Genomic DNA, 24388 nt, shown 5'->3' with positions numbered 1-24388 from the left:
TAAAACATGAAGAGACTCGACTATATGCAAACTTGGGGAATGGTTGGTTGCCCACGGTTTAGTGTGCGTTTTGTACCGTTTGGTACATCTCAGGTGTTTAATTATAATTGATATGCAATAAATAACCTAAAGAGGATAAAAAAAACTCAAAGATACTAATAGTCACTTGAGCAGTTGGTACTGGATATATCAATTATATTCCTGTGATGGTGCTGATGATGAAGCTGAATTTACAGAAGCCATCAGAAATAGCCACGCATCAAGCATTTACCAAACCAAGCAAAGCAAAGCAAACCGTGAGAAATCAGACCCGTTACCCTTAATGCAAACATCTCAACTATATTTTATGGGAACATGCAGTTTTATAGGATTCATGAAGGTGATACAAACACACACACCCAAAATATAGCAAGATAACCAGCAAGCTAAACTAAAGACTGAGAATGCAATGAATAAATCACATTGCTCATACTAGCTAAGAGACATTTCCCAGAATATAAAAGGAAGGGATCTGTGTATATCACCTCTGCCTGGACCCATAACAAACTGAGGTGAGAGTCGAGGGGGGCCGTCCATTAGTGTAGGAGGGGACAGGAAGGCCCGTGTTTCTGAGGATGGTCGGCCAAGAGGAGAGGGTCCGTATGGAGATCTTTCATCTTAGACATGGAGAAATGCATCTCATGTTTAATACCATTTTAAACATAGAGAGACATGTACTATGCAAGGGAAATGCAGAGAATCTGACCTCTAAATAAAGGTCTGCCTTCTCGTATATCCTTATCAAGAATATCAACTTTAAATTGGGCATCAGTCAGCCTGTAATTGTAAACACATTCATATGAATGAATAAATTCTGCTTCTCTTGTATAGAAAACACTAAAGTAAAGTAGTCTCTAGCCAATCTCACCTCTGGCGGAGATGAGCGTTTTCTCTCTTGACATCAGCCAGGTCTCGATCCGCGGCCCTCGCGGCCAGCTATAACACAGACAATTCAGAATTCAGAGAGTATCAGACACAGAATACATCTGTAAGCTACTGACAACTGATATAGATCAAACTTAAGTGGTCTGAAAACAACTTACCCAGTTATCATGCGCCTTTTTCTCATGAGATGTAATCTGGTAGAAAAAAGAAAAAAGTATATAATAAATACTACAAAAAACAACAACAGGATATTATAAATTGGTCAGGTTTTGAACATTTTAAGATTTGTGTCTGATTTGAAGTAAAAATATTTGTATAATAAATATTTATTTATTATATAAATAATAAATATTTATATAAAATAATTGTATATAAATATATTGTTTTAAATTATTATATTTTTATTATTTATTATATCAATGGTCTATCATCATATTATGCTAATATATATATTTATTAGGGATGTCTAGCGATTAAAATCACCTAATATGCATGTATATATATATAAATCATGGGCAGAGTCTGTAACTCTGTAAGTAATGAATTTTAAGTGTGTCACCTGATTCTTATAAGCTTGTGAAGTCCGGTCCAGTTCCTCCTCTAGTTCTTTGGCTCGTTGTCTATTTAAACATAGTGAAAGAGACTATAATGTAAACTTCCTGTTTTGGTGAACATCCATCTTGCATTAAGTTTCCTGCCTTTCTCATAGCACATTTCCTTTTATTTTAACACATACTCAAACATACTTAACGCGACTTCCTCAAGTGTGCTAAACAAGTTGCTCTCACCTATAAGTGACGAGCCCCTCTGCAGCGAGACTGATCTTTTTGCCTGCCTTGTTGAGCTTCTCCTCCTTCTGCGAGCGCTCCTTCTCCTCCACCGTCAACAACCTGACCAGAGTTTAAGAAATAATTGAATTATTGGCATTAGTGTTTTCATTTCCAATGAAAAAAGAGACTGCAAAGTGCAAAGACAATGAGTGGAAGATGAAGTTTGTGTTTTATGAGATGTAGCTTCTGTGCTCCGGACCAAACCTGTGCAGTTTGAGTTCATTCTCCTGGTACATCTCCGTCATGATCTGGAGTTTCTGCTGGAGTTTCTGGCTTTCACTAGAATAGCTGACACTCTCTGACTCCAACGCCTCCTTCTGCCCCTCAAGTTGTTTGATCCCCTCTTAGAATACAGAGAAACAAGAAAACAAGTCTAATCTTCATTTGGAGTCTAAATGATACTGTTTGATATAATCAGGCTAAACCAAATAAGCTCCAGTTGTACTGCTCATCATACTATTTGCATAGTAATTGCTATCCTATAAAAACTTGTAGGAAAGATCTGCCAACCATTTCCTTCTGGCCGTTCCAAGAGCAAGATTGAAAAGCAGGGGAGACTGTGCGGTTGCTGTGCCAAAACTATGGAATAATTTGCCTCTGTATGCTAGACATGCCCAAATCTAGACCTATTTTTATCCTAAGGCGTTTAACACAGTATGAGAGCTGTTGTGTTTTATGTGTTTCACTTGTTTTATTGTGACCCTGTGTTGTACAGCACTTTGGCAAAAAACAGTTTTCTTCTTAAATGTGCTTTAGAAATAAATTTGAATTTGAAAGCAAATCCATCGTGATCCAAGATAAGAATACAAATGAATCGGAAACACAATCATAAGGTGCCTAAAGATCTTACCATGTATGAATGGGTCACATTGTCTTTCTACAACCAATCAAAACTTTTAAATCAACAAAATAATATATTAAATGAATAGTTTCATGCATCTTAAAACCTGTTTGAACGGTTGTGGAACAAAACGGTTTACCTAGGAGATCTTCTTTGGCTTTCATTTCATCTGCAAGTTTGGCAAACACCCTATTTTTGTCCTCCTCCATGGACTTTAAGTCTGCACTCATCTGTGACAAAAAGGACTCACTTTTTATAACATAATTTATATTAGTAATCTGGATGTAGACAGGCATTATTCATTTAATCTGACACATAAGGGTTGTGTTTCAAAACCTAATGAGCTGCCATCCTAGACATCATGTTTGGCAGTCATATGTGCCATCTAGGTGGTTCACTATGTTTGAGACAACCAGGATGTAAGTAGGAATACCTTGGCTGCTTCAATGAGTTTCTGTACTTTTTGCTTCTTATGGGACTCTGCAAGAATAACAAAATTCATGAGACGATACTTCAAGACTTGACTTAAAAACAGACTAACAATATTCCCACCTGAACTGTCTCCATTCTCAGTTCCAGCTGTATTAGTGCTGCCATCAAAGCTGCTTTCATCCTCCGAATCCCAATCTCTCATCTTCAAAAGGCACTCTGTCATGGACTGATATAAGAAAAGAAAAAGACAAACAGATTTTTAGAAATGCAGTTTTACTGAAATGTAGTTTTGAGTGCAAGATTGTGTTTACTCAGTGTTTTACTGTCCAATTTCCAATAAACAAACATGCAATATCATTAGTAACTGCACTTATTAATGCAAAACAATAGTCATTTTCTGATTATTAATAAAACTTAATAAATAATATAATATTATCCCCCCAGCACCGCCAAATTAGGTGCTAGCACCACCATCTGTAGAACTGAGTGGCAGAGGTGCTACTGCTCTCAAATGCTAGTCTGGAGACCGGTACACATGATAACTGCTCTCTCTGGATCAGCAGCAGCACCAGCCAAGATTTATGTTTCGCTGTGATCGTACTTGTCAAAGGTTTAATAGAAATAGCGAATCGTTGTCATTTAGGAATAAGAAATACGTGGGTGTTTGAACCGAGATTGCAATAATTTTAATTTTAATTTTAATAATTGCAAAAATAAATTTTAACAATTAATCATGCAGCTCTATAATCTATATATATATATATATATATATATATATATATATATATATATATATATATATATATATATATATATATATATATATACACAATATGTGTACATCATTAATTTGTTATCACTTTATTATATCACATACACTACCGTTTGGAGTCAGTAATATATATTTTTTTAAAGAAATGTATTATTTTATTCAGCAAGGATGCATTAAATTAATGAAAAGTGAGAGTTAAGACATTTCAAATAAATGCTGTTCTGTTTTAAACATTGATAATAATTAGAAATAGGGATGCGCCGTTTAATTAGCACTTCTCCGATGGCATGTTTTGATTTATTTCCTGCACACAAGGTGGATAAGCTACAACAGTCAGCTGTGTGGACACTAGCTCTGAATTGTCCATATTAATTTCTCGATTTTAATCTGAAATTGTATGGTTTCTGAAATCTAAATCTATTTTCGGTTGAAGCCTGAACAAAATTTCACTAAACATTTGTTGCACGCCTGCCAGCCATCCAATAATCGTAAAAAGCTTTGCCCTTTGTTACTTTTAATATGAAGCAAAGTTTCAACTATAAAAATATTCGATTTTTATATGAAATTCAAACAAAAAATGTCATTTTGGCGCTCTTTAATACGGCATGACAGATCACTGTAGCCTCCTTAGTTCAAGCGGCAGCATGGATCAAACGTATGTGAACCGATCATCTTATTTCCTCTTTACTACTAGTTAGCACAAAATAAACATGGGTGAACATCAGAAGGTATGTTGAAAAATACACTACAACTTACCGAAATTAATCCTGTCTCATGTAATCGCTCAATTTGTGTATCAACGGGGGAAAGACGTCAATAAAACAGCTTGTAGGCTATACAATGTCACTAAATGTTAAAGGGATAGTTCACTTTGAAATTAAATTTTGGTATGTTTTAGCTTACCTCAAGGGCATCCAAGATGTAGGTGTCTTTTTTTCCGCAGTAGTTTCAATTTTTATATTTTTAGGTCAAACCGTTCTTGTCTGTAAGTCATATAATGCAGGTCTATGGTCACGGTCTCAAAGAGCTGCACAGAGTCCAAATTAAAACAATTCCCCATCGTCCAAATGAAACAATTCCCCATCGTAAGTACACATTGATGGCCTAAGACACGAAACGAGTATTTATATCGTTTTTACCTCTTATAACACAGCCACGTCCAAGTGATCTGAGGGCGCGGGCGCTTCCTGCTGTGTGACGTGTGCGCAGACTGGTGCATAGATATATATACACTAGATGTCACCTTAAAGACATTCGTTCCAATGAACTGCCATAGCCAAGGCGACATCTAGTGTATATATCTATGCACCAGTCTGCGCACACGTCACACAGCAGGAAGCGCGCGCTCCCTCAGATCACTTGGACGTGGCTGTGTCACAAGAGGTAAAAACGCTATAAATACTGTTCGTTTTCTCACACAAACCGCTCGTTTCGTGTCTTAGGCCATCAATGTGTACTTACGATGGGGAATTGTTTAATTTGGACGATGGGGAATTGTTTTAATTTGGACTCTGTGCATGCTCTTTGAGACCGTGACCATAGACCTGCATGATATGACTGTCAGACAAGAACGGTTTGACCTAAAAATATAAAAATTGAAACTACTGCGGAAAAAAAGACACCTACATCTTGGATGCCCTTGAGGTAAGCTAAAACATACCAAAATTTGATTTCAAAGTGAACTATCCCTTTAACCCCAAGAAAGCTATTCAATGTTCATGAACTCATTAGTTAACAGGAAAAAAACAGCAACTTTGGCTTAATATATGCAACTGTATTACATATTCATTACATTTTTGCTTAACCTGTTAGTGATGTCTTCATTATTTAATGTATGAATGAATAAATATGTCATGAAAACAAGTTATTACAGTTTATTGTCTTTTAAATGGTTATATTTCACCATCAAACTGGAGTAGAAACAATTCTGCTATTAAAAAGATGATATAAAAACGGCCTCATGTGCAGTTTAAACGTTTGTACTCAGTTTTAGCTATCTGAGTGTTTGATTAATTATTGATTATTTATTGATTCTTAATTTTGTGCGTCTTAAATTTTCATTTCATTTCGTACATTTTCATTTCGGTGCATCCCTAATAATAAATGTTTCTTGAGCAGCAAATCAACATATTAGAAAGATTTCTGAAGGAACATTCGACACTGAAGACTGGAGTAATGATGCTGAAAATTCAGCTTTGCCATCATAGGAGTAAATTAGATTTTAAAATATATTCAAATAGAAAACAGTTATTTTAAATTGTCAAAATATTTCACAATATTGCTGTTTTACTGTATTTTTGGTCAAATAAATGCAGCCCTGGTGAGTACTTCTTACAAAAACATTGTTAAAAAAAATCTTACCAACTCCAAACTTTTGAACAGTGGTGTATATACTGGCGTATATACTATAAAAACCCATACTAGTCAACTTCTATTCTGGTGTCGATGTGTTTTTACCTTGATGCGTTCGTCTTTATTTGTGCAGTCCTCCTGCATGCCAGAATGAGATCTTTCACACATTTTCATCTCCTCCTCCAGCTCACCGAGGCGTTCACCCCAGTCCTCCGCTTCTTGCACAAGCTGTAGTGGTGATAGCCATACACACACGCATGGTAAATGTAAGCCATGAAACGTCTTGCATTACAATGATTTCATAAACAGTTCTCTAAACTAAACTAAACACACAAACACAAATCTCACCTGTGCTTTACTCTCGAGCAGCATTGCATGTTCTTCTTTGGCCGCCTGCAGGTTTTTCTGTAGTCTCTCTGTGTTGATCTCATGAATCTTCAGTGTTGTGTTGTCCTGCACATGAAAATACAGGTAACAGTATAGAATTAAAAATGACAATTATAGAGGAATATGACTGAAATATGCATCATATACATAGTCAATACCTGTTCTAACTGTGACTTTCGATCTTTAGCTTCCTCTTCTAAATTACTTAAAATCTGCTCGAGTTCAGCAAGCTGTAAAACAGATATAAAAGCCGATTAGACAGATTCAGGCAACATAACGTGCATCTGTGTGTATGACAACATTACCTGATCCTCTTGTTGTTTTCTTGCTTTGTTTTGTTGGGACAGCTCTTCTTGTAGCCTCTTAATTTCCTTTTTCATCTGAGCATTTGATTGTTCAAGTTTCTTTGACGACACCTAAGGGCAATATAATTGGACAAGGGTCAGGTAACAAGTGAAGTGGTCAGGGAGACACGTTTTTTTTTTAAAGTGCCTCTATTATGCTTTTCCTTTCATTCAGTGTGTAATATAGCTGTTTGTGAACATAAAGGTCTGCAAAGTTTTAAAGTTATCGTCTCCTAAAAGAAAGAATAGATTCTGAATTGCCGAAACGAGTTGTCACCAATTCCAGTCTCATTTCCTGCATAATGTCCACTGTCCGTCAATGGTCTTCATTGGCTGCCCGCGAACAACGTCTACTTTGACCCGCCCTCAAACACTGTAATTGTAGCTGCGGGCTAAAAAAGTTTGGTTTGTGTTGTCGACATGTTGAGAAGACGCTGTGTTTTGCGCTGCAAAGCAAATCCACTTAGCATGAACTTCCAAAGGATGAGGACTTGAATTGATACGGTAAAACTGACGCCATTGTTACTGTTCGTATAACTATGTATACAAGTGCTGAGGAAGTAATTTGGTAATGGTCATTTTGTTTTCGAAAAGCACTGTAAGCGATAGACCAATCACAACAGACTGAGCCGTCTGACCAATCAGAGAAGAGCAGGCTCTCAGAGAGGAGGGGTTTAGAAAGACCGGAACCTTGATCAAGCCATTTCAGACACTGTGAGAAAAGAGGTGATGCTGCGATGTATATTATGAGAAAATGAAAGTGTTTTTTTGACCTTGGATGCATGTAAACCTATTGTTGGAAACCTCCAAAACAAAAACAGGAACCTTTAAAATAGCATAATAGGGGCACTTTAAACATTAGTGGCTAAGTAATTGCATGTTTTTTTTTACAAACAGGTTTGAGTGGCAACTATGTGTAATACAATCTCAATTGCACTTTATTTTACAGTACGTGCACTTAAGTTTACTTACAGTATACTTACCTAAGAAAGTACTGGATAATATAAGGTAACTACATGAGTTAAGGTTAGGTTTAGGGGTAGGTTCAGGGTTAGAACCAAGTTATTACCCAGTTATTGCAATTACTATAGTAAGTAAATAGTATGTACATGGGGAACAGGACTGTAAAATAAAGTGCTACCACAATCTCTAATATATTACATTTGAGGTTATTAAAACAGTAATTAACACTTCCTAAAAGACAAACATTTTTGAGAAACCAATATTTAAAGGGTGGAAAAAAAACCACACATAATGGTCGTCTTTACCTCTAAAGTGTCATTTTCTGCAGCTTGCGTAGACATGCCATTGTTCTGCAGTTTGGACTCTAGTTTGTCAAACTGTTGAGACAGACAGACAGCATTGTTTAGAGTAGGGGTTTTCAGTCTTTAAGATGCTACACCCCCCCAAATATAATCATTCTCATGCAAGGCATATACATAGTTTCTTGTACAAAGACCCAATGTATATTGTGAAAAATATGATAAATATGTTTAAAATATAATTCAAAATTATTTTGTCAAATTATTGTCTTTTCTACCCATTACAGTACCGTACTGTTAAACTCATTATTTACTTATTTATTTGAATCTATTTTTTTTAAATCTATTTGGTTACACTTTATTTTAAGGTGTCATTGTTACAGTGTAATTATATATTTAAGTACTGAGTAATATTAAGCAACTACATGTACTTACTATAGGGTTAGGGTAGGATTAGGATTTGGTTGAGGGTTAGTTCCATGCAATTATGCATAATTTACTGTTATTACTATAGTAAGTACATGTAACATATGTAACAAGGACACTGTAAAATAAAGTGTTACCATCTATTTTTATCTTCGTTTCTATCACAGTTTGAAATGAAGTGTATAACATGCCATTTCTCACCTTCTGTTTAACCTCACTGAATGTCTCCAGCACTTTGCACTTTTCATCCAGCAGTTCAGCCACTTTATGTGCCATTTGCTTTTCTTTACCTGCAAAAAAGCCAACAGCCAGGATCAATTGAGAGCTCACAGTAAGTATCAGTTAAACAGATAATAAAGACAGGTTTAAAGAAAAGAGCCAATAAGATAAAGAAATGGGAAAACACCCACTTGCATATAGTCGACTTTTCATCTGCAGAACAAAATAGAAAAAGCTCATGATTACTTGGTGAAATGAAGACATTCATAAAGTATGCATGTTTTATTGTGATTCTTGAGCAGAAATGCCTGACTTACAGAATGAATGAACCTGCAGCTGAACAAAAGCAGTGTGCATAAACCTAAAAATCCTGTGAAAACCACAGCTTCCCATGGAAGTCCATATAAGTCAGGGCCAGGCCGTATATCGTCAGGAAGTGAAGACACAACCTAAAACAGAAGTTAAACAGTTATACTGATTCTCAAAAAAATTAAAGTATAAAATTAAATATAAACATTTCTTTCCCTTTGTCATACACACACATACATGCATACAAGAGAACACAAGCTTTTAAATGGGATGTCCTATAGATAACAAAACACCACTTTCCTATGATGATACCTTTTAGACCTAATAGTTGTTCCGCATAAACTTTTATCACTTCTAAAAAATAATAATAATTCATATCACACAAATCGACCAATTTGCAAAGAAAATATTTTAGCACTTTTTACTTTACTGTTACACCACCTGACATTAACTCATTAAATTAATTACATTAAAATCAAATTAAAACTATATAAAGGACTATAACAACCTACCACGTGTTTAAACTAAAATATTTCTCATTTTTATAATCTCATTTTGTCATTGACCAGCAGTAACGTTAACTGACCAAAACCAATGCCACTGGAAGATGTAAAAGAACAATAGACACTAACGTTACACAATTTAAACCGTTATAAACTGGTAAATAAAGTCAGCTGTTGTAGATATGTAAATAATTACGTTTAATAAATCAACGATAAAATAAGCTGAAATGAACAACGAACCAGATGCATCAATGCTAACCAGCTATATGCCTTAATATAGAGCAGTTTACACATTTAAAAGCCAGCATACATCTAGTTAATACTACACTCTAGTAAATTATGTGTACTATAATAGTTAACTTAGAAATAATATGTGACACCTGCTGACAGCTGCCACACATACACACTAACGCTGTTTCATCATTCACACACCGACACATACATCTTTGATTTTCTCCACCGCGAGTGTGTAGTAAATATTCGCTGCTCCTTTCATGTCAGTCGCTTCTGTGACGACCGACTCGACCTGAAATTCGTCTGCCATGATTATATTTAAACTGAATTCTTCTTTAATCTGTTAATTTATCTGTTGTTATGCCATGGTGCCGCCGGATGCTGCTCTACACTGCTAGTGCGCATAGAGGAAGAGCGCACTCTTCCTTTTTAGGGGGGGATCCTTAACGCATAAGAGCTTGTGTCGGTAAAATTTAAGTAGGACACTTGATATATATATATATATATTTTTTTTAAAGATAAACATACGTATTTTGTTCATATAAACAGTATTTTGCTTTTATGCGAAAAACTGTAAATTCCACAAAACATTAATACCCCCTATAAGGGTCATGGTTTCTTCCACACGTCACCAATTGCTGAATGCCACAACGTCTCGTTCGTGTTTTAAAGTGACAGACTTACTTAACGACACTGAGGAATTAGTCAATATGCATTCACGAAAAAAAAAATATTTGTCATGGGCTGGTTATGAAACGTCTATAGTTTTGGTTTGTGGGTAAGTATGTTTCATTAGTGGGTGTGTCAGGTAAATATAATATACCTCTATAAACAAAGTCACTGAACTCTAGAGACCGGTTGAGCAGCTCAAGTCTGTCTGGATTCGACTTATCTCAAAATGACTACTTAATTTACTTTCTAAGTATTTTATTTAGTTATATAAAAGTAGTACTAAAAAAAATAGTTCAAACTGTTAAATATCATTAACTTGGCTTGAGTGTGAAATATGACACTGTTTGGCGACATGTCAAGACAGAAAATAGACTGTAGTCGTCGGCAGTTTCCACGAGGTACACAAAACATGGCATGAAATGCTTATATTATATATTTTGAACAAATAGTGGCTTCAGATTATTGCTTCTCAGTATTATATGGGATAATCAGGAGATAAATAGCCTATATGTAGGCGGCCTACTGTACATTTACTGTAGGCTACTGTACATTTACTGTATAGGCTAGTTAAAAACTGATTTAGGTGATTTTGTAATTTCCTAACAACAAACATAAAATAATGATCATCATTAAAAAGTTATTTTTTGTATAAATTATGACATTGTGTTATTTTAATTGTTAAACAGTCAAAAGGGATTGATCAAAATTATAATTTTAAAAGGCAAAAAAATACATTGGTGTTTAATCTTTTTTAAACACTTAAAAACACTAGCTATATATTTCACATTAGGTTAATATGTTGATTTGCCTTTAATATGAAAAAAAAAAACACCAAATGTACCCTTGTCTAAAATAGCAGGATTCTTTTCCTACACCATTTCACATGAATACCTACCTTGTCCACTATAGATGCAATTTCATTAATTGTGACTTCAACAAAAACTGCCATTTGATAAAATTTCCATTCACCTGTCAAAAAGAACAAAAACAAATACATAAGTGTTTAACATTTACTATTTAATAGGGTGAAATGTCACGCCTCAAAAGTAATTTATTCATAATTGTTTAGGAACAACAGGTGGATGAGTAAATTATGACAGTTATGACAAAATTTTAATATTTTTATTTTAGGATGATATAAAAAAAAAAGTGATTACCGTTCTGTGATTCAACATGCTCCTCGGAGATCAGTCCATGGTTTTGGGAAGTAGTTTTCTTGATTTCAGAAGATACCCAATCCTCATGCTTTCTTATTTCCTGCTCATCAGTCTGAACACCCTCCACATTAGCTCCATTCGCTGAAAGGTACTTCTCCTCTGTGACTGGCTCATTTTGAGGGTTGCTCAAGTCATTTATATCAGATCTGTCTTGGGTATCTTGATTATTTTTAAGCTCTGTTGAGGAGATTAGTGTATTCTTATTCACATCTAGACATGATTCATGAACACAGCCATCTTCGCTGATCCCTGTGATGAAAGAGGGAAAATGACAACTTTTACGTTATACCATAACTCAAAGAGTAAGATCACAAAACCTAGATTTCCCATCAATCACATATGCAAAAGTTTTTGTCCCATGCAATATTCACCACAATTATGAAATCTATTATCTGCCATGCTCTTAAGGAATTCTTTTTTTTAAATGATCAGTTTCGAATCATCAGTACCTGGGCTTTCTACACTGACTTCTGTTATCACTGGTGAATATTTCTCTCTTAGAGTAGATAAGAGGGTATACAGTTTTTGTAGTGCTGGGTATTCATTAATATTATTCTTGTCAGGAAAACTGTTGAGTTGTTGATTACGTCCTTTTGTGTTCATCTTCATATGGTGTTCCAACAGCTGTTCAAAGTCACTGAGTTCTTCAAGATCTGTATTAACTTGGCCTGCATCAGTGTTTCCTAGTTTGGAATCCAGCCAAGATAACTTGTGGTCTCCGAATAAATCTAAAAGATCTTGAATATTCTGTTCACTCAGATGAGGATATAAGTTTGTATATTCTTTAGAAGTTTCTGTAGAATGGTTGACAGTCTTTTTTTCTTGAATTTCAGGGCTTCCAGGCCGCTCTTCATCACCCTGTTCCTCTTTATCTTCCGACTGCACCGCCATGTCACTATCATCACTTTGATCCCAGGTGGCACCAGTGTCACTTTCCTGCCTTTTCGTGACACTTTCTGAATCGGTTTGATCACTTTCCTCCCTTTTCGTGACACTTTCTGAATCGGTTTGATGCTCCATATTTGCAGTGTCAGTCTCCTCTTTGTGTTCAACACTCTGATTTTGATCAAGCATATTATTAATACTGCCACCCTGAACTGGGTCATTATCCGAGAAGATATCATCTGTTAATTTTGTTTCTTTGGAAGGGGTATAGTCACCTGGTTCTTCAGTACTAACAGCGTTAAGAATTGTATCAGTGTCTGCATTTTCTGGTAAATTGAGATCATGACCACCATCTTTTGAATTAGTAGATCCATCAGATGTGTTCAGTGATGGGCTTTTTGTATGGGTTTCCTCTATCAGAGTCTCGTTTGTGATTTGTGTGTCACTCTTTAGCTCTTTTGTTTCAAAATAATTATCTGTAGGTTCAGAAACTGTACCTAATTCCTTTTGCTCTCTATTCACTTCAACCTCATCTGCATATTCACCTTCTGAATCATTATCCTTAACAATACTAATATCTGCTTTTTGTATCTCCAGTAACACATCATGCGAGTCGCTGGCATTGTCCATGTCATCATCTGTGGCGTTTAGGGCTGAATTTGGCTCAAGGTCTGTATGTAGATTTTCTTCACTAATAACAGCTGATTCATCTGTTCCAAGAGTGGGAATATGAGAAGTTCCTTCATCAGAAGGCCTTGCGTTTGTGTCCAGTTTATGTTTATTGCCCATTTCCGTTGCAAGAGCTTCTGAATCTGATAACTTTTCGTCTTTTGATAATACTTCATCTAATTGTGCGTCATTTTTGTCCATAACTAACTTGTCATTTTTGTCCATAACTAACTCGTCATTTCTGTCCATAACTAACTCGTCATTTTTGTCCATAACTAACTTGTCATTTTTGTCCATAACTAACTCGTCATTTTTGTCCATAACTAACTTGTCATTTTTGTCCATAACTAACTCGTCATTTTTGTCCATAACTAACTCGTCATTTTTGTCCATAAGTAACTCGTCATTTTTGTCCATAACTACCTTGTCATTTTTGTCCTTAACTAACTCATCATTTTTGTCCATAATTAACTTGTCATTTCTGTCCATAACTACTACCTTGTCATTTTTGTCCATAACTAACTCGTCATTTTTGTCCATAACTAACTCATCATTTACGTCCATAATTATTTTGACATTTTTATCCATAATTAACTCGTCATTTTTATCCATAATTAACTCGTCATTTTTGTCCATATCTAACTCATCATTTCTGTCCATAACTAACTTGTCATTTTTGTCCATAACAACCTTGTCATTTTTGTCCATAATTAACTTGTCATTTTTGTCCATAACTAACTCATCATTTACGTCCATAATTATTTTGACATTTTTATCCATAATTAACTCGTCATTTTTATCCATAATTAACTCGTCATTTTTGTCCATATCTAACTCATCATTTCTGTCCATAACTAACTTGTCATTTTTGTCCATAACTAACTCACCATCTTCTTTCGATGTACCGTGGTCATCTTCAGCTAAACATTTTTCATGTTTCATGTATTCTGATAATGCATCCACAGTCGGTTTCAAATTTAAATCTGCATTTACACTTTGACTAACTGTTACAGTCTTAATATGAGAGTCAATGTGCAAATCTGAAACATTTGATTCTTGTGTTTTTTGATAATGCGACTCATTATGAATGTCTGTCTCTGGCAGTTCAGATGCATCAGCACCAGCTTCAGTGTCTGTGCTAATTTGATCATAATCACTTTTGTGCGGTTTGATAGTGTCTAAATTGTCTCGATCAGACAGACTTTGTGTCAGCTTGTCCTCTGACATGTCATCAGGTAAATCAGTCGATTTGATTTTGCTTTGAATAACATCAATTAAATTATTTGCAGATTTAACATCATCATCATTTTGGGTGTCAGATTTTTGAGAAAAGCCATCTGTTTCTCTAATGTCATCAGATGCAACACTGTCTTTTAAAGTCGTTGTTTCGTCGGATAGTGCCTGAGTTTCACTAATTAAATCAACATCGTTAACATCAGACATTTCTTCCTTTTTCAACTTCTGTTGCTCAAGAAAGTCCTCCTTACCTGAATCTATCTCCTTTGCTGTCTTTTCCTCATTACTTTGCATGTCTTGCTCCACCTCTCCCTCTAAACCATCAGCATTGTTTGCACTTTTACCTTCTTCATTTAAATTATCTGCTGACTTGTCTGTGCCGTCTTCTGTCATATTAGATTCTTCAGTGCTATCAAATGCAATGCTATCTTTTGTTTTATCAGACAGTGACTGAGTTTTACTAAGTACATCATTGTCTATTGGGTTTGAGTCCTGCTCATCAATATCACTCATTTCTTCTTCTTGATCCTCACTATTATTTTGTTCCTGATCAAAGTCTTCCTTAACAGGATCTTCTTCCTTTGCTGTCTTTTCCTCATCTCTCTTTACTATAGTGTCTGCCTGAAATGGAAGTTTAAGCACTGATGTCAGGCCGCTGACTGAAAATATGGACTCTGAGCTTGATTCTGACTCTTTGGTTTCCATGTTCTCAGTGTTTGTAGCGAATCCAGGGCTTCCTTCCTCAGACAAACTGTCTTTGCCTCCATCATCCTCATCTTGTTTAGTTTGTTCTTCTTTGTAAAGGTTTGTAATTCTGTTGTACATGTTGCCGTACCACCCCGTCTGTTCCTCTACTTTTTCATTTTCTGATCTCATGTTCTCCATGGGACCATCCTCATTCTCCACACTGTCATCAGGGTTGTTTTCATCTCTCTGTATTTTGTCATCCACATCCATATTCTGACTGGGGTTAAGAATGCTTTGGTCCTCCATGTGTGTGTTTTCATCTGCCATCTCAGCTTCAGGTTTAGTTGCAGCTGGAGTATTTTCTTCACTAAAGCCCAAGACATCTCTACCCATAGTCAAGGAGCTAGACTCCTGAGATGAGGTGTCTTTATCATTTGCTGGGTTCTCAATATTGTCCTCAGTGTCAGTCTTTAGATCCTTGTTTCCAAATCCAAAAGCATTGGTCAGTTCACCCCTGATCCAACCAAACGTTCCAGAGTTCGTCTTCTCCTCCACGTGGTTCTCCTCGATATCCATCACTATTTTTCTGCTTTTGAAGGATTCTTCACTGCTTTCATCCTGTGGTTCATCATTGCTTTGTTCATTCCTGCCAAACCATCCATTAACAGCAGAGCCTATCCATGAAGACCCACCTTTTTCTGTTGTCTCGAGGCTGTTTTGATCAGAAACATCTTGAACAGAAATTGTTCTGGGTTCACTCTCTTCTCTATCAGTAGGGTTATCATGGACTTCATTCATATCGCTTTCTTGGGTTTCTTGTGTGAAATCTTCCAGATCATCAAATGCAGTGCTGTGCTCAATGACTGAACCATTTTCATCAAAGCAGATGAAGTCATATTCCTGAGGAGAGAATTTATGATTAATATTTATGTTCTTGGAAGACTCTTTTCTAACCAAATCAGCATACAAGGAAGAATTAGATCATTCAGATTTCTTCGTCAACACACCGGCTAAGTTGAGTCAGATAGCTCTGTATACTGAAGTGAAAAATTATCTATTTCTACCTGATCCGAGCCTTAAAGTTTTGAAATGACAGAAGTATTGACAGATCTTTTCCTCTGTATTGTGACACGGGTGAAATGGATTATCGAAAAATAAAATACAATCTTAATTAAAAATGGAGGTTACAAGAAGGTTTTTTTTGCAGTGAAGCCATAGAAGAACTATTTTTGGTTCCCCAAAGAACCTTACAGTAAACAGTTCATAAAATAACCATTATTTTCTTCATTTAAAGAACATTTTGATAATCTAAAGAACCTTTTACAGTTTAGGTAAAACTTTTAGGTTCATGGTTAGTACCTAGTTATACCCAATTATTGTATTTGCTATAATAAGTGCTTAGTCTGTACACGCGGAACAGGACTGTATAATAAAGTTTTTCTCCACTATAAAGAACCTTTGGTCCAGTGGAAAGGTTCTACTGATGGTAAATAAAGAACCATTATTTTTAGGAGCGTAGGGTGGGAATCCATCGGTTGTTTGGATGGAGGCAAATCTGAATGCAAGATTGCAGTCAATTGTAAGAAAGGGGTGGGGGTTTTGCAGGCAAAATGATTGGAGAAATTTATTTTTTCTTTTCTTTTCATTTCACCGGAAGACTTAGTTATGACATTTTGAAGTTCAAAAAAAAAAGAAGAAGAAAGAAAAGAAAAGAAACCTATGCATGGATGAATCGTTCAAAAACAGGGTGAATTTGCACTTCGTGATGTCATGAATTGTTTTTGTTGCTGTAACTGATTGTATATGTTGATTTGATTATATTAAATAATATTTTCAGCCTAAAACCAGTTAATGTAGATGCATCACAATGAAGCATATTTGTTAGGTTACCTTATAAAACCTTTTTTTTTAAAATACATTACCTGGGTCGGCACCTGGATTTCCTTTTTCTCATCAATAAACAGTTGATCAACTTTGATGGCATCTTTTGGGAACAATCCGGACAGCTTTTCTATCTGCAAAATGTAAAATATTATGAATATAATGTTTTTATTTATCAGTAAACTTAATAAGCATACATGTATATTTTTAATTCATCAACAATTTAATTAATCAAGAACAGAACCAGAAAATGGTAGACTCACGCTTCCTGCCCAGAGATCATTTCTTTTACCAGTGAGTTTGTAGTAAACGGTGATCATATCCCCTTTTTTGAGGTTTAGAAAACGGCAGTCTTTAGCTGTATGGTCTCGCTGTGCCTGCACACGACTTATCATGCCTGAAGAAATGAGAAATGGAAAAAAAACCTCAAAGATAAAAAAGCATGACAATAACTTGCACTTGAATCACATAATTGAAATATTTTGCACAAAGCCACATAATTATAAGATGAACAGGTAAACGCACATCACAGTTTCAGTCTAATCTTTCCTTTTATGGTATTTAAATATAAATCAACTTACTTTCACATTCGGGGTCTCCACATAATTTGTAGTCTGAAATCAGTCCCAAACCGTGATGTAAAACGCCAAAGACAACATGAAACAAAATGAATGAACGCGCAGCTGCCATGTTTAGATTCATCCAGCAATTCCTTCATCTCAGTAGATCATATACATTTCAAAATCCAATAGTCAGAGGGAAAGCCAAGCTAAATCCCAGCTAAATGTCATTCCCTCTGTCTTGTCAGACAATGAGCCAATCTATGCAGATCACATATTCTGACAAGCAGAGATTGGGTTATAGGTTACTGTCAGTAAATCATTAACATCACAACACACCACATCACAAACTCGCATTGGACCAAAGCCACATTCAAACTGATAAGGTTTCACAATGTTAGACTACATGAAGTAGTAATATTTTTTTTTACCTTGTTTGGATTTTACTTGAGATATTATTAGTGAGTAAATGCCCATTCACACCAAGGACGCTAATTATAAAGATAAAGTTTAAAACATTCTAGAACAACTAGTTTAAAACAACTAGTCCACAACTAGGCCTATTCAATAACAACATAGAGAAACGATATAATTGGAATAAGTTTTACAAAAAAAAATTCCAGCTGATGAATGATAAAAAAACAGTGACAGCCAATTAGAAACTGCAGAGGATGCTTAGAATAAACAGAAAGATATTGTGTTTTTGGTGTGTATGCTAATCATAGTTTTCCTTCCTGGTGTGAACAGGCCTTAAGACTTGGAAAACAGGCACAGTAAATATCAGGTCAGTCACTTAAGATAATAATTGTGCGACTAAAAGTGTGGTCGTCTACTCTAGAATGAATAAAGAAATTATGAATACAGAAAATATTCAGCAAGAAGGTTAGCCTACAAATGCTTTTCATAACCCATACCGGAGAGTGATTCAAAGATACAGGTCAGAATCTTTTCATTATAGTTTTGAATATAATAGATCGAGTGGTCTTTCCAGTACAATAATAACTTATTCATAGTGCATCACGGTAACATGTCAGCCCACTCAGTTACAGAGTTGTTAGAGGAACGATAGGCTACTGATAGGAGTATCAGAATGAGCAAAGGTCTGCAGAGTCTGAAGTTCTGCCAGCAAAACAAACCCTTATTTAATTGATTAGTCTAATGGGTATTATTTTCATGCTTAATTTAATTCATTCAATTCACATAATATAGCATGGGTGACATTATGGGTTTTTGTGTGTGTGTGTGTGTGTGTGTGTGTGTGTGTGTGTGTGTGTGTGTGTGTGTGTGTGTGTGTGTTTTAAAATCCCCTCATATGAAGTTATCAAAATGCCCCTGAAATTCACTTCCAGGGGGGAAATAATGTCACAAAGTATGCATAGCATTGAAAATTCTTCATATTCTAAGTTACTTCTTTATTCCATATAGCCTACTTATCCATTATGTTTTCATAGGCCATTCGCCTTCATATCTTTTTTTTTACGTCTATGCTCCCAAACAACAGATGTCACTACACATCTTTCCATCTGTATCGTAGAGAGCGAATAAGAGACTCACCACGGTAACCGTCGCGTCCATTGGGCGTCATCGTGCCCAGTGTTTTCAAAATGGAGAGGTTGACAAGCACATAGAGAGCGTGCAACAGCGACTTATGAATGCTGATTTATTTTAATCGCGCAGAGAAAATAACGCAAAGATATGAAGTCAGATGAGGAGGAGTTGATGCCCAGACTTCTGCCCGTGGAGTCCTGCGACGCAGATGAATTTAATTTAAACGAACCGCCCAGAAACCCACAAGAATATCTCAGACAGGTCCAGTAAGTCATTCTGCATCTTCTTTCTTCAATATTATATATGTTCAAAGTAGACGCAAGTAGAACCTTATTTATATAAGCACCAGGTTTACTTATTATTGAATATGAATATGCCTAAACATGCACAATTTAGATCATTTAAATACAACTTGCAAAAAAAAAAAACTTATATAACAGATGCTTTCTTCTGTGTTTATTTGGTTTTGCATATGATGTATTATTTTCATCTATTTTATTCTATTATTTTCTATTATATTTATTATTTTTTTTATATTTGCTCCTTCGGTACGTAGAGTACTTTGTGTTCATGTTTAACCATCTTGTCCAAGATAGTCCATCTTGTATTGAATAGATACATAATAATCACTGCAATTATGATCCAATCATAGACTCTTAAGTATTTGTCTATTTAAATCCAAACAGTGACTTTTTGTTTTTGACAGGGAAGAGGATATTTCTTATAAGATACTTTTTGTCTAATTATTTTTCAGATGCAACTATATGTTTTTTTGGGGTTTTTTTTTACAGGAAGGAAGCGTCTCTGTTCCCAGATGTTGTTGTGGCACAAATTGATCCAAAGAAGCTGAAGAAGAAACAATCTGTGAATGTGTCTGTGAGTGAGACGAGTAAACAGTCTACAAGTATGGTAGTATGTTTTAAATCTTATGCGTGTAATCATTTTGCATATTTTATTTCACAGATCACAGGTTGTCTGGCCGCACCTCAAGGTTTCTCTCCTAGCTTGAAATGGCAGCAGCAAGAAGTCAGCAAATTTTCAGAAATCAGACAGGTGTTCAATTTTAACTGCATTGGTTACTTTTACTTTTATCATTTGTTTGTCAAGTATCGTCAATTGCTTTCTTGTTTTCAGAGTGTTAACAAGCATCGTCAGCATTGGAAAGCTCAGTTTTTGGATGATAATGTTGTCATGGTAGGACAATTAATATGTGGACAGAAGTTTAAAATGATTTTTTTTTGTTGTTTGTTTTGTTTTTATAAAAAAAGCAAATACTTCTCCCCCCTTTAGCCCAAAACTGAAGATGAGGATGGATGGAGGAGGTTCTGCTTGGGTGAGAATGTTTGTCTTGATATTCAGCTGAAAAAAGAAGACAACGTTAACCCGGGTCTTGATTATGTCAAGGTACCTTTATCAGATTATCAACACATTTCAGCATGAGTGGATTACATGAAGTAGATTTATTATCACACCATGAGCATTCTGTCATGATTTGATGTTCTTCAATCCCTTTTTTATCAGACTGGTTTCCCTCCTTTCCTGAGCATTGTCAGCAAACTAAACCAGGTAACTGTCATTTAATTGCTGCTGTACTGATTAATATTAACATATAAATCACGTATTAATTTAATAGTTAATTGTCGTTTCATTTCTATTCTCTGTTCAGTCAACCATCTCTGCGGTGCTTGAGTATTTAATCATTTGGTTTGAGGAGAGAGACTTTGTACCACAGTTGGTGAGTTCAATTGCTCCAGTTTGTCATATCCATATGCATCAGGACCTGTCTTTGATATTGGTCTTTTGAGAAATGTTTAACAGGTTTTTTGTATTTAAAGTCACCATGAAACAGAAGTTGTGATAGTCTTTTCTTTACTATTCTGATGTAGTGGTGGACAGTAACATATTTTTACTAAGTAAATTTAAGTAAATTTTTCAAGTATCTGTACTTTACTGGAGTATTTTTATTTTGAGAAACTTTTACTTCACTACATTCCACTGCATAATACCGTACTTTTACTACATTTCATTAAAACAAATCGTTACTCGTTATTTTGAACGGAAGAAATTGTCAGGTGCTCCGAGACGCAATAGCAGTGTCTGATTCGTGAACGAGCTGATTCTTTTCAATGAACCTGTTAAATCGCTTCGCTAATCGCGCCAAACTATCCTTTTACAAATTGGACTGTTCTTGAGCAAACAACTCACTGATTCAGTGATCCGTTCAGTCTCCAGTTAACTGAATTTACAAGTCTGACTCAAAATGAGCCAAGAACTGGGAGTTCCTCTGAGTTTGAGAGTACATGTGACCAAAGGCGCGAAAGGTAAGTTACAAATGACGAATTTTAGGATTTATTATTGTAAATGAAAATCATATTTAGGTCACGACACTGTTGTTTGTAAACTAAATCTGCTGTAAAAGGGTGAGCTGTAATGCTTGAATGTGGGCATGTCCATATTACCAGCTCAACAGTATAGATTTTAAAGGTCCTATGACATGAAAATTTCACTTTATGAGGTTTTTTAACATTAATATGAGTTCCCCTAGCCTGCCTATGGTCCCCCAGTGGCTAGACATTTTGATAGGTGTAAACCAAGCCCAGGGTATTTTTGAGAAAATGAAAGCTCAGATGGTCGAATCTAGAATATTCCCCTTATGTCGTCATAAGGGGAAAGGTCACCTCCTCTTTCTCTTCTTTGCCCGCAAAGAGAATTTGGCCCGCCCATGAGAAAATGAGCTGCGCGAGCGCGATATTGGTTTTTCCTTGAGACATTATGGCTTGCAAACGAGCGAAGCATGGCAGTTGCTCAGTGTTTGGATGTACAAATGAATACAAAAGTATTTTTTTTTGTTCCTTCATCCAAGCCTCTGAAGAACCAGTGGGTTATGTGAATTTCTGATGTGTAATTGTTCAAGTTCAGGCAGATAATCTTTCTCTCAAAATCGTTCAATACCGTTTATACATCAGTAAATCAAGCCAGTGACTAAAATCTCAACTTCATGTCGTTTCTCTTGGTAGGATGAAAATAATCTTATTTAAACTGTGATTAAAATATATACAGAAAGCGATCAAAGAACAATCCCTTTCCAATCGCCCAAGCTGTCAATCACACAGCGCGAGTTTATCTGGACACTTGCCAAAACTCCTTATGAAATCAATGACGCTGTTACGCTGCACAACGAAGCTCTTACTGTACTTTCCTCATGTTTGCATTGGTGAACTCATTAGTGAGAGTGCAGAAACTGCGTTGCAATGATAAGATCTTCATTCACGCGATCAACAGGCTGTCATCTGCTCAATGCTCATCACTGCAACCTTTTATGTGATGGGAATAGATCTAAATACTTAAAAAAACTTCTCACGATTCGTTAATCTCGATAGCTGTAATAATAAAAACATGCAATAGCTGTAATAGTAAAAGTATTCGAGAGAGTTCCACATGTAATGCTAGCTATTTCATATGCAAGCATGTCAGCCAATCACAGCAGTGGGCGTTTACACTGAAGTCTCACAGCAGACACACCCCTTCAAACAGAGTGTTCAAATCAGAGGCTAAATTCAGGCTAGGAAAAATGCCTTTTATTTCTAAATTATTACCATTTTTGATCTTAAAAACATACTAACATTATAAGGGCACCCCAGGAAACATTATAAAATAATAAAATAATCCATGTCATGGGACCTTTAAGTAATTAAAACATAACATAACATTAAAATAACACAAATATTGCACTTGCATTCTTCCCCGCCATTTCAAATGATATAAAACTAGTATGTTTGCATGGCGTTCATTTTAAAATGTTATGCATTTAGCCCTATGTGATGTTTGTCTTTATTATTTGTCAACACACAATACATATTATGTATCTGCATCCACTAATCTTTTTTACTGACTATTGCTGGCAACTGACAATTCATAATGATGTTAACCCAGCATTCCCCCTCCCCCAGGTATTTTGATCAGTAGGATTATAGAAATTATATAATATAAAATTAATGTAAAAGTATATGAAATCAAAAAATAAAAATTCATTGATCAGTACTTTTTACTTTGAATACTTAAGTACATTAAAAATCAAGTACTTTTAGTCAAGTACTTGATTTGTGTATTTCGTCCTACACTGCATATATCTGAGTGAAACGGCCTCTTGAACAAGAAAAATTTTTTAGGGCGGGACTCGATTTTGTCCATCAGAAATTGATTGGATTGTTGTGGTTTTCTATTGGTCGATCTCAGGTGAGTGACAGGTAGCCCCACCCTCGCACCAGTGAACACGTCATCAGAGAAGAGTGGAAGTTATTTTGATAAAGATCACGTGTGCATGAATTTAAAAATAATGATGTGCACAAATAAATCATTTATAATAAATACTGCAATGTTCCATAAAAAAACAGGAATTTTGATTTCATGGTGACTTTAATAGATTGCATGTACAATATTAAAACACCATGTTTTCCTTTAAAATGTAAAGGTATTATTAAACCGTATTTAACTCAGTTTATCTGTACATTGCATTCACTAACATTTATCTTCACAGGGCAGATGGCTATATGCATTACTAGCATGTCTTGAGAAGCCGCTGCTTCCCGAAGCACATTCCCTTATCAGAGAGTTGGCAAGACGCTGCTCAACAGTGCGTGCCAATCTGGTAAACACCTTTTGGTTTGCTCTGAATTAAAAGCTGAAGTATCACTATTTTCTCCCTTGCTTCCATTGCAGTTGCGCCAGTGAAGGCTTGTTTGTTGACAGCCTAAAATAGGTTGTCTAAAATAGACTGAATATTTTTCTCTTCCAGGAGAGCAAAGACGATGATCGTTTGTCAGCTCTTAACTTGATGATTTGTATTGTTGCCAGGTAACTGACATGTGCTGTTATAACCAGATTTAGGGTTCCCTGAAATGTGTGCAGGTGTTCTTGTGAAGTATAATCTCAATTCTTTCTGTTAAAGGTATTTTGAGCAAAATGATTTGGCTGACAAAGATTGAAAAACAGATGGAAGAGCCTTTGCGAAGAAAATTCATGTGAATCGGAGCAACTATGAGATATATTGTGGAGATTTTGTAGAATAGAGAAAGACTATTTTGCCAAATTTCATTTAATTCTGTGTAATATTAAAGTAGACCTGTTACAACTACAAATGACTGTCATTTTGAATCATTGGTATTGTCAAATAAAAGTTCATTTTTGACATAAAATGC

General features: G+C 35.5%; 2 protein-coding genes across 3 annotated transcripts in view; one reads left to right on the top strand and one right to left on the bottom strand.

The window, feature by feature from the left end:
• mia2 (MIA SH3 domain ER export factor 2) overlaps positions 1–17907 on the bottom strand; it is a 23370-nt gene extending 5463 nt beyond the window's left edge. The window contains exons 1-25 of the mRNA XM_081347828.1: positions 17664–17907; positions 17346–17479; positions 17124–17216; positions 14766–16101; positions 12174–13319; positions 11665–11973; positions 11403–11476; positions 9107–9238; positions 8981–9002; positions 8772–8860; positions 8151–8222; positions 6844–6954; positions 6697–6768; positions 6500–6604; positions 6257–6379; positions 3148–3253; positions 3029–3075; positions 2735–2825; positions 1959–2097; positions 1713–1814; positions 1484–1544; positions 1083–1118; positions 908–975; positions 746–816; positions 525–656 (exon numbers count right to left, since the gene is read on the bottom strand). Coding sequence (XP_081203954.1) covers positions 525–656; positions 746–816; positions 908–975; positions 1083–1118; positions 1484–1544; positions 1713–1814; positions 1959–2097; positions 2735–2825; positions 3029–3075; positions 3148–3253; positions 6257–6379; positions 6500–6604; positions 6697–6768; positions 6844–6954; positions 8151–8222; positions 8772–8860; positions 8981–9002; positions 9107–9238; positions 11403–11476; positions 11665–11973; positions 12174–13319; positions 14766–16101; positions 17124–17216; positions 17346–17479; positions 17664–17784 — 4792 coding nt within the window. The 5' untranslated portion in view covers positions 17785–17907. The remainder of the gene's footprint in view (positions 1–524; positions 657–745; positions 817–907; positions 976–1082; positions 1119–1483; positions 1545–1712; positions 1815–1958; positions 2098–2734; positions 2826–3028; positions 3076–3147; positions 3254–6256; positions 6380–6499; positions 6605–6696; positions 6769–6843; positions 6955–8150; positions 8223–8771; positions 8861–8980; positions 9003–9106; positions 9239–11402; positions 11477–11664; positions 11974–12173; positions 13320–14765; positions 16102–17123; positions 17217–17345; positions 17480–17663) is intronic.
• Positions 10496–24388, top strand: gemin2 (gem (nuclear organelle) associated protein 2). Of its 2 annotated transcripts, none has more exons than XM_081347756.1 (11): positions 10496–10613; positions 19320–19456; positions 19982–20066; positions 20154–20243; positions 20325–20384; positions 20481–20594; positions 20712–20756; positions 20857–20925; positions 23728–23838; positions 23986–24044; positions 24139–24388. In XM_081347756.1, exons 2-11 carry the CDS (start codon positions 19338–19340, stop codon positions 24173–24175), a joined length of 789 nt encoding a protein of 262 aa, XP_081203882.1. In that variant the 5' UTR covers positions 10496–10613; positions 19320–19337; the 3' UTR covers positions 24176–24388. The 2 variants fall into 2 exon arrangements, with proteins under 2 accessions (XP_081203882.1, XP_081203883.1); XM_081347757.1 differs by lacking the exon at positions 10496–10613 and adding an exon at positions 18390–18426.

This window comes from Scardinius erythrophthalmus, assembly GCF_964197995.2.
Source record: "Scardinius erythrophthalmus genome assembly, chromosome: 19".
Classification (NCBI taxonomy): Eukaryota; Metazoa; Chordata; class Actinopteri; order Cypriniformes; family Leuciscidae; genus Scardinius; species Scardinius erythrophthalmus.
Note: the sequence above shows the minus strand (reverse complement) of the source record. Positions and strands in the feature narration are given on the sequence as shown.

Excerpts from the sequence above, each read along its gene's own strand:
- gemin2 (XM_081347756.1), top strand. The coding sequence starts at position 19,338 with ATGAAGTCAGATGAGGAGGAGTTGATGCCCAGACTTCTGCCCGTGGAG. Across the intron at positions 20,385-20,480 it reads TGGATGATAATGTTGTCATG|CCCAAAACTGAAGATGAGGA; the intron begins GTAGGACAATTA and ends TCCCCCCTTTAG. Across the intron at positions 24,045-24,138 it reads ATGATTTGTATTGTTGCCAG|GTATTTTGAGCAAAATGATT; the intron begins GTAACTGACATG and ends TTTCTGTTAAAG.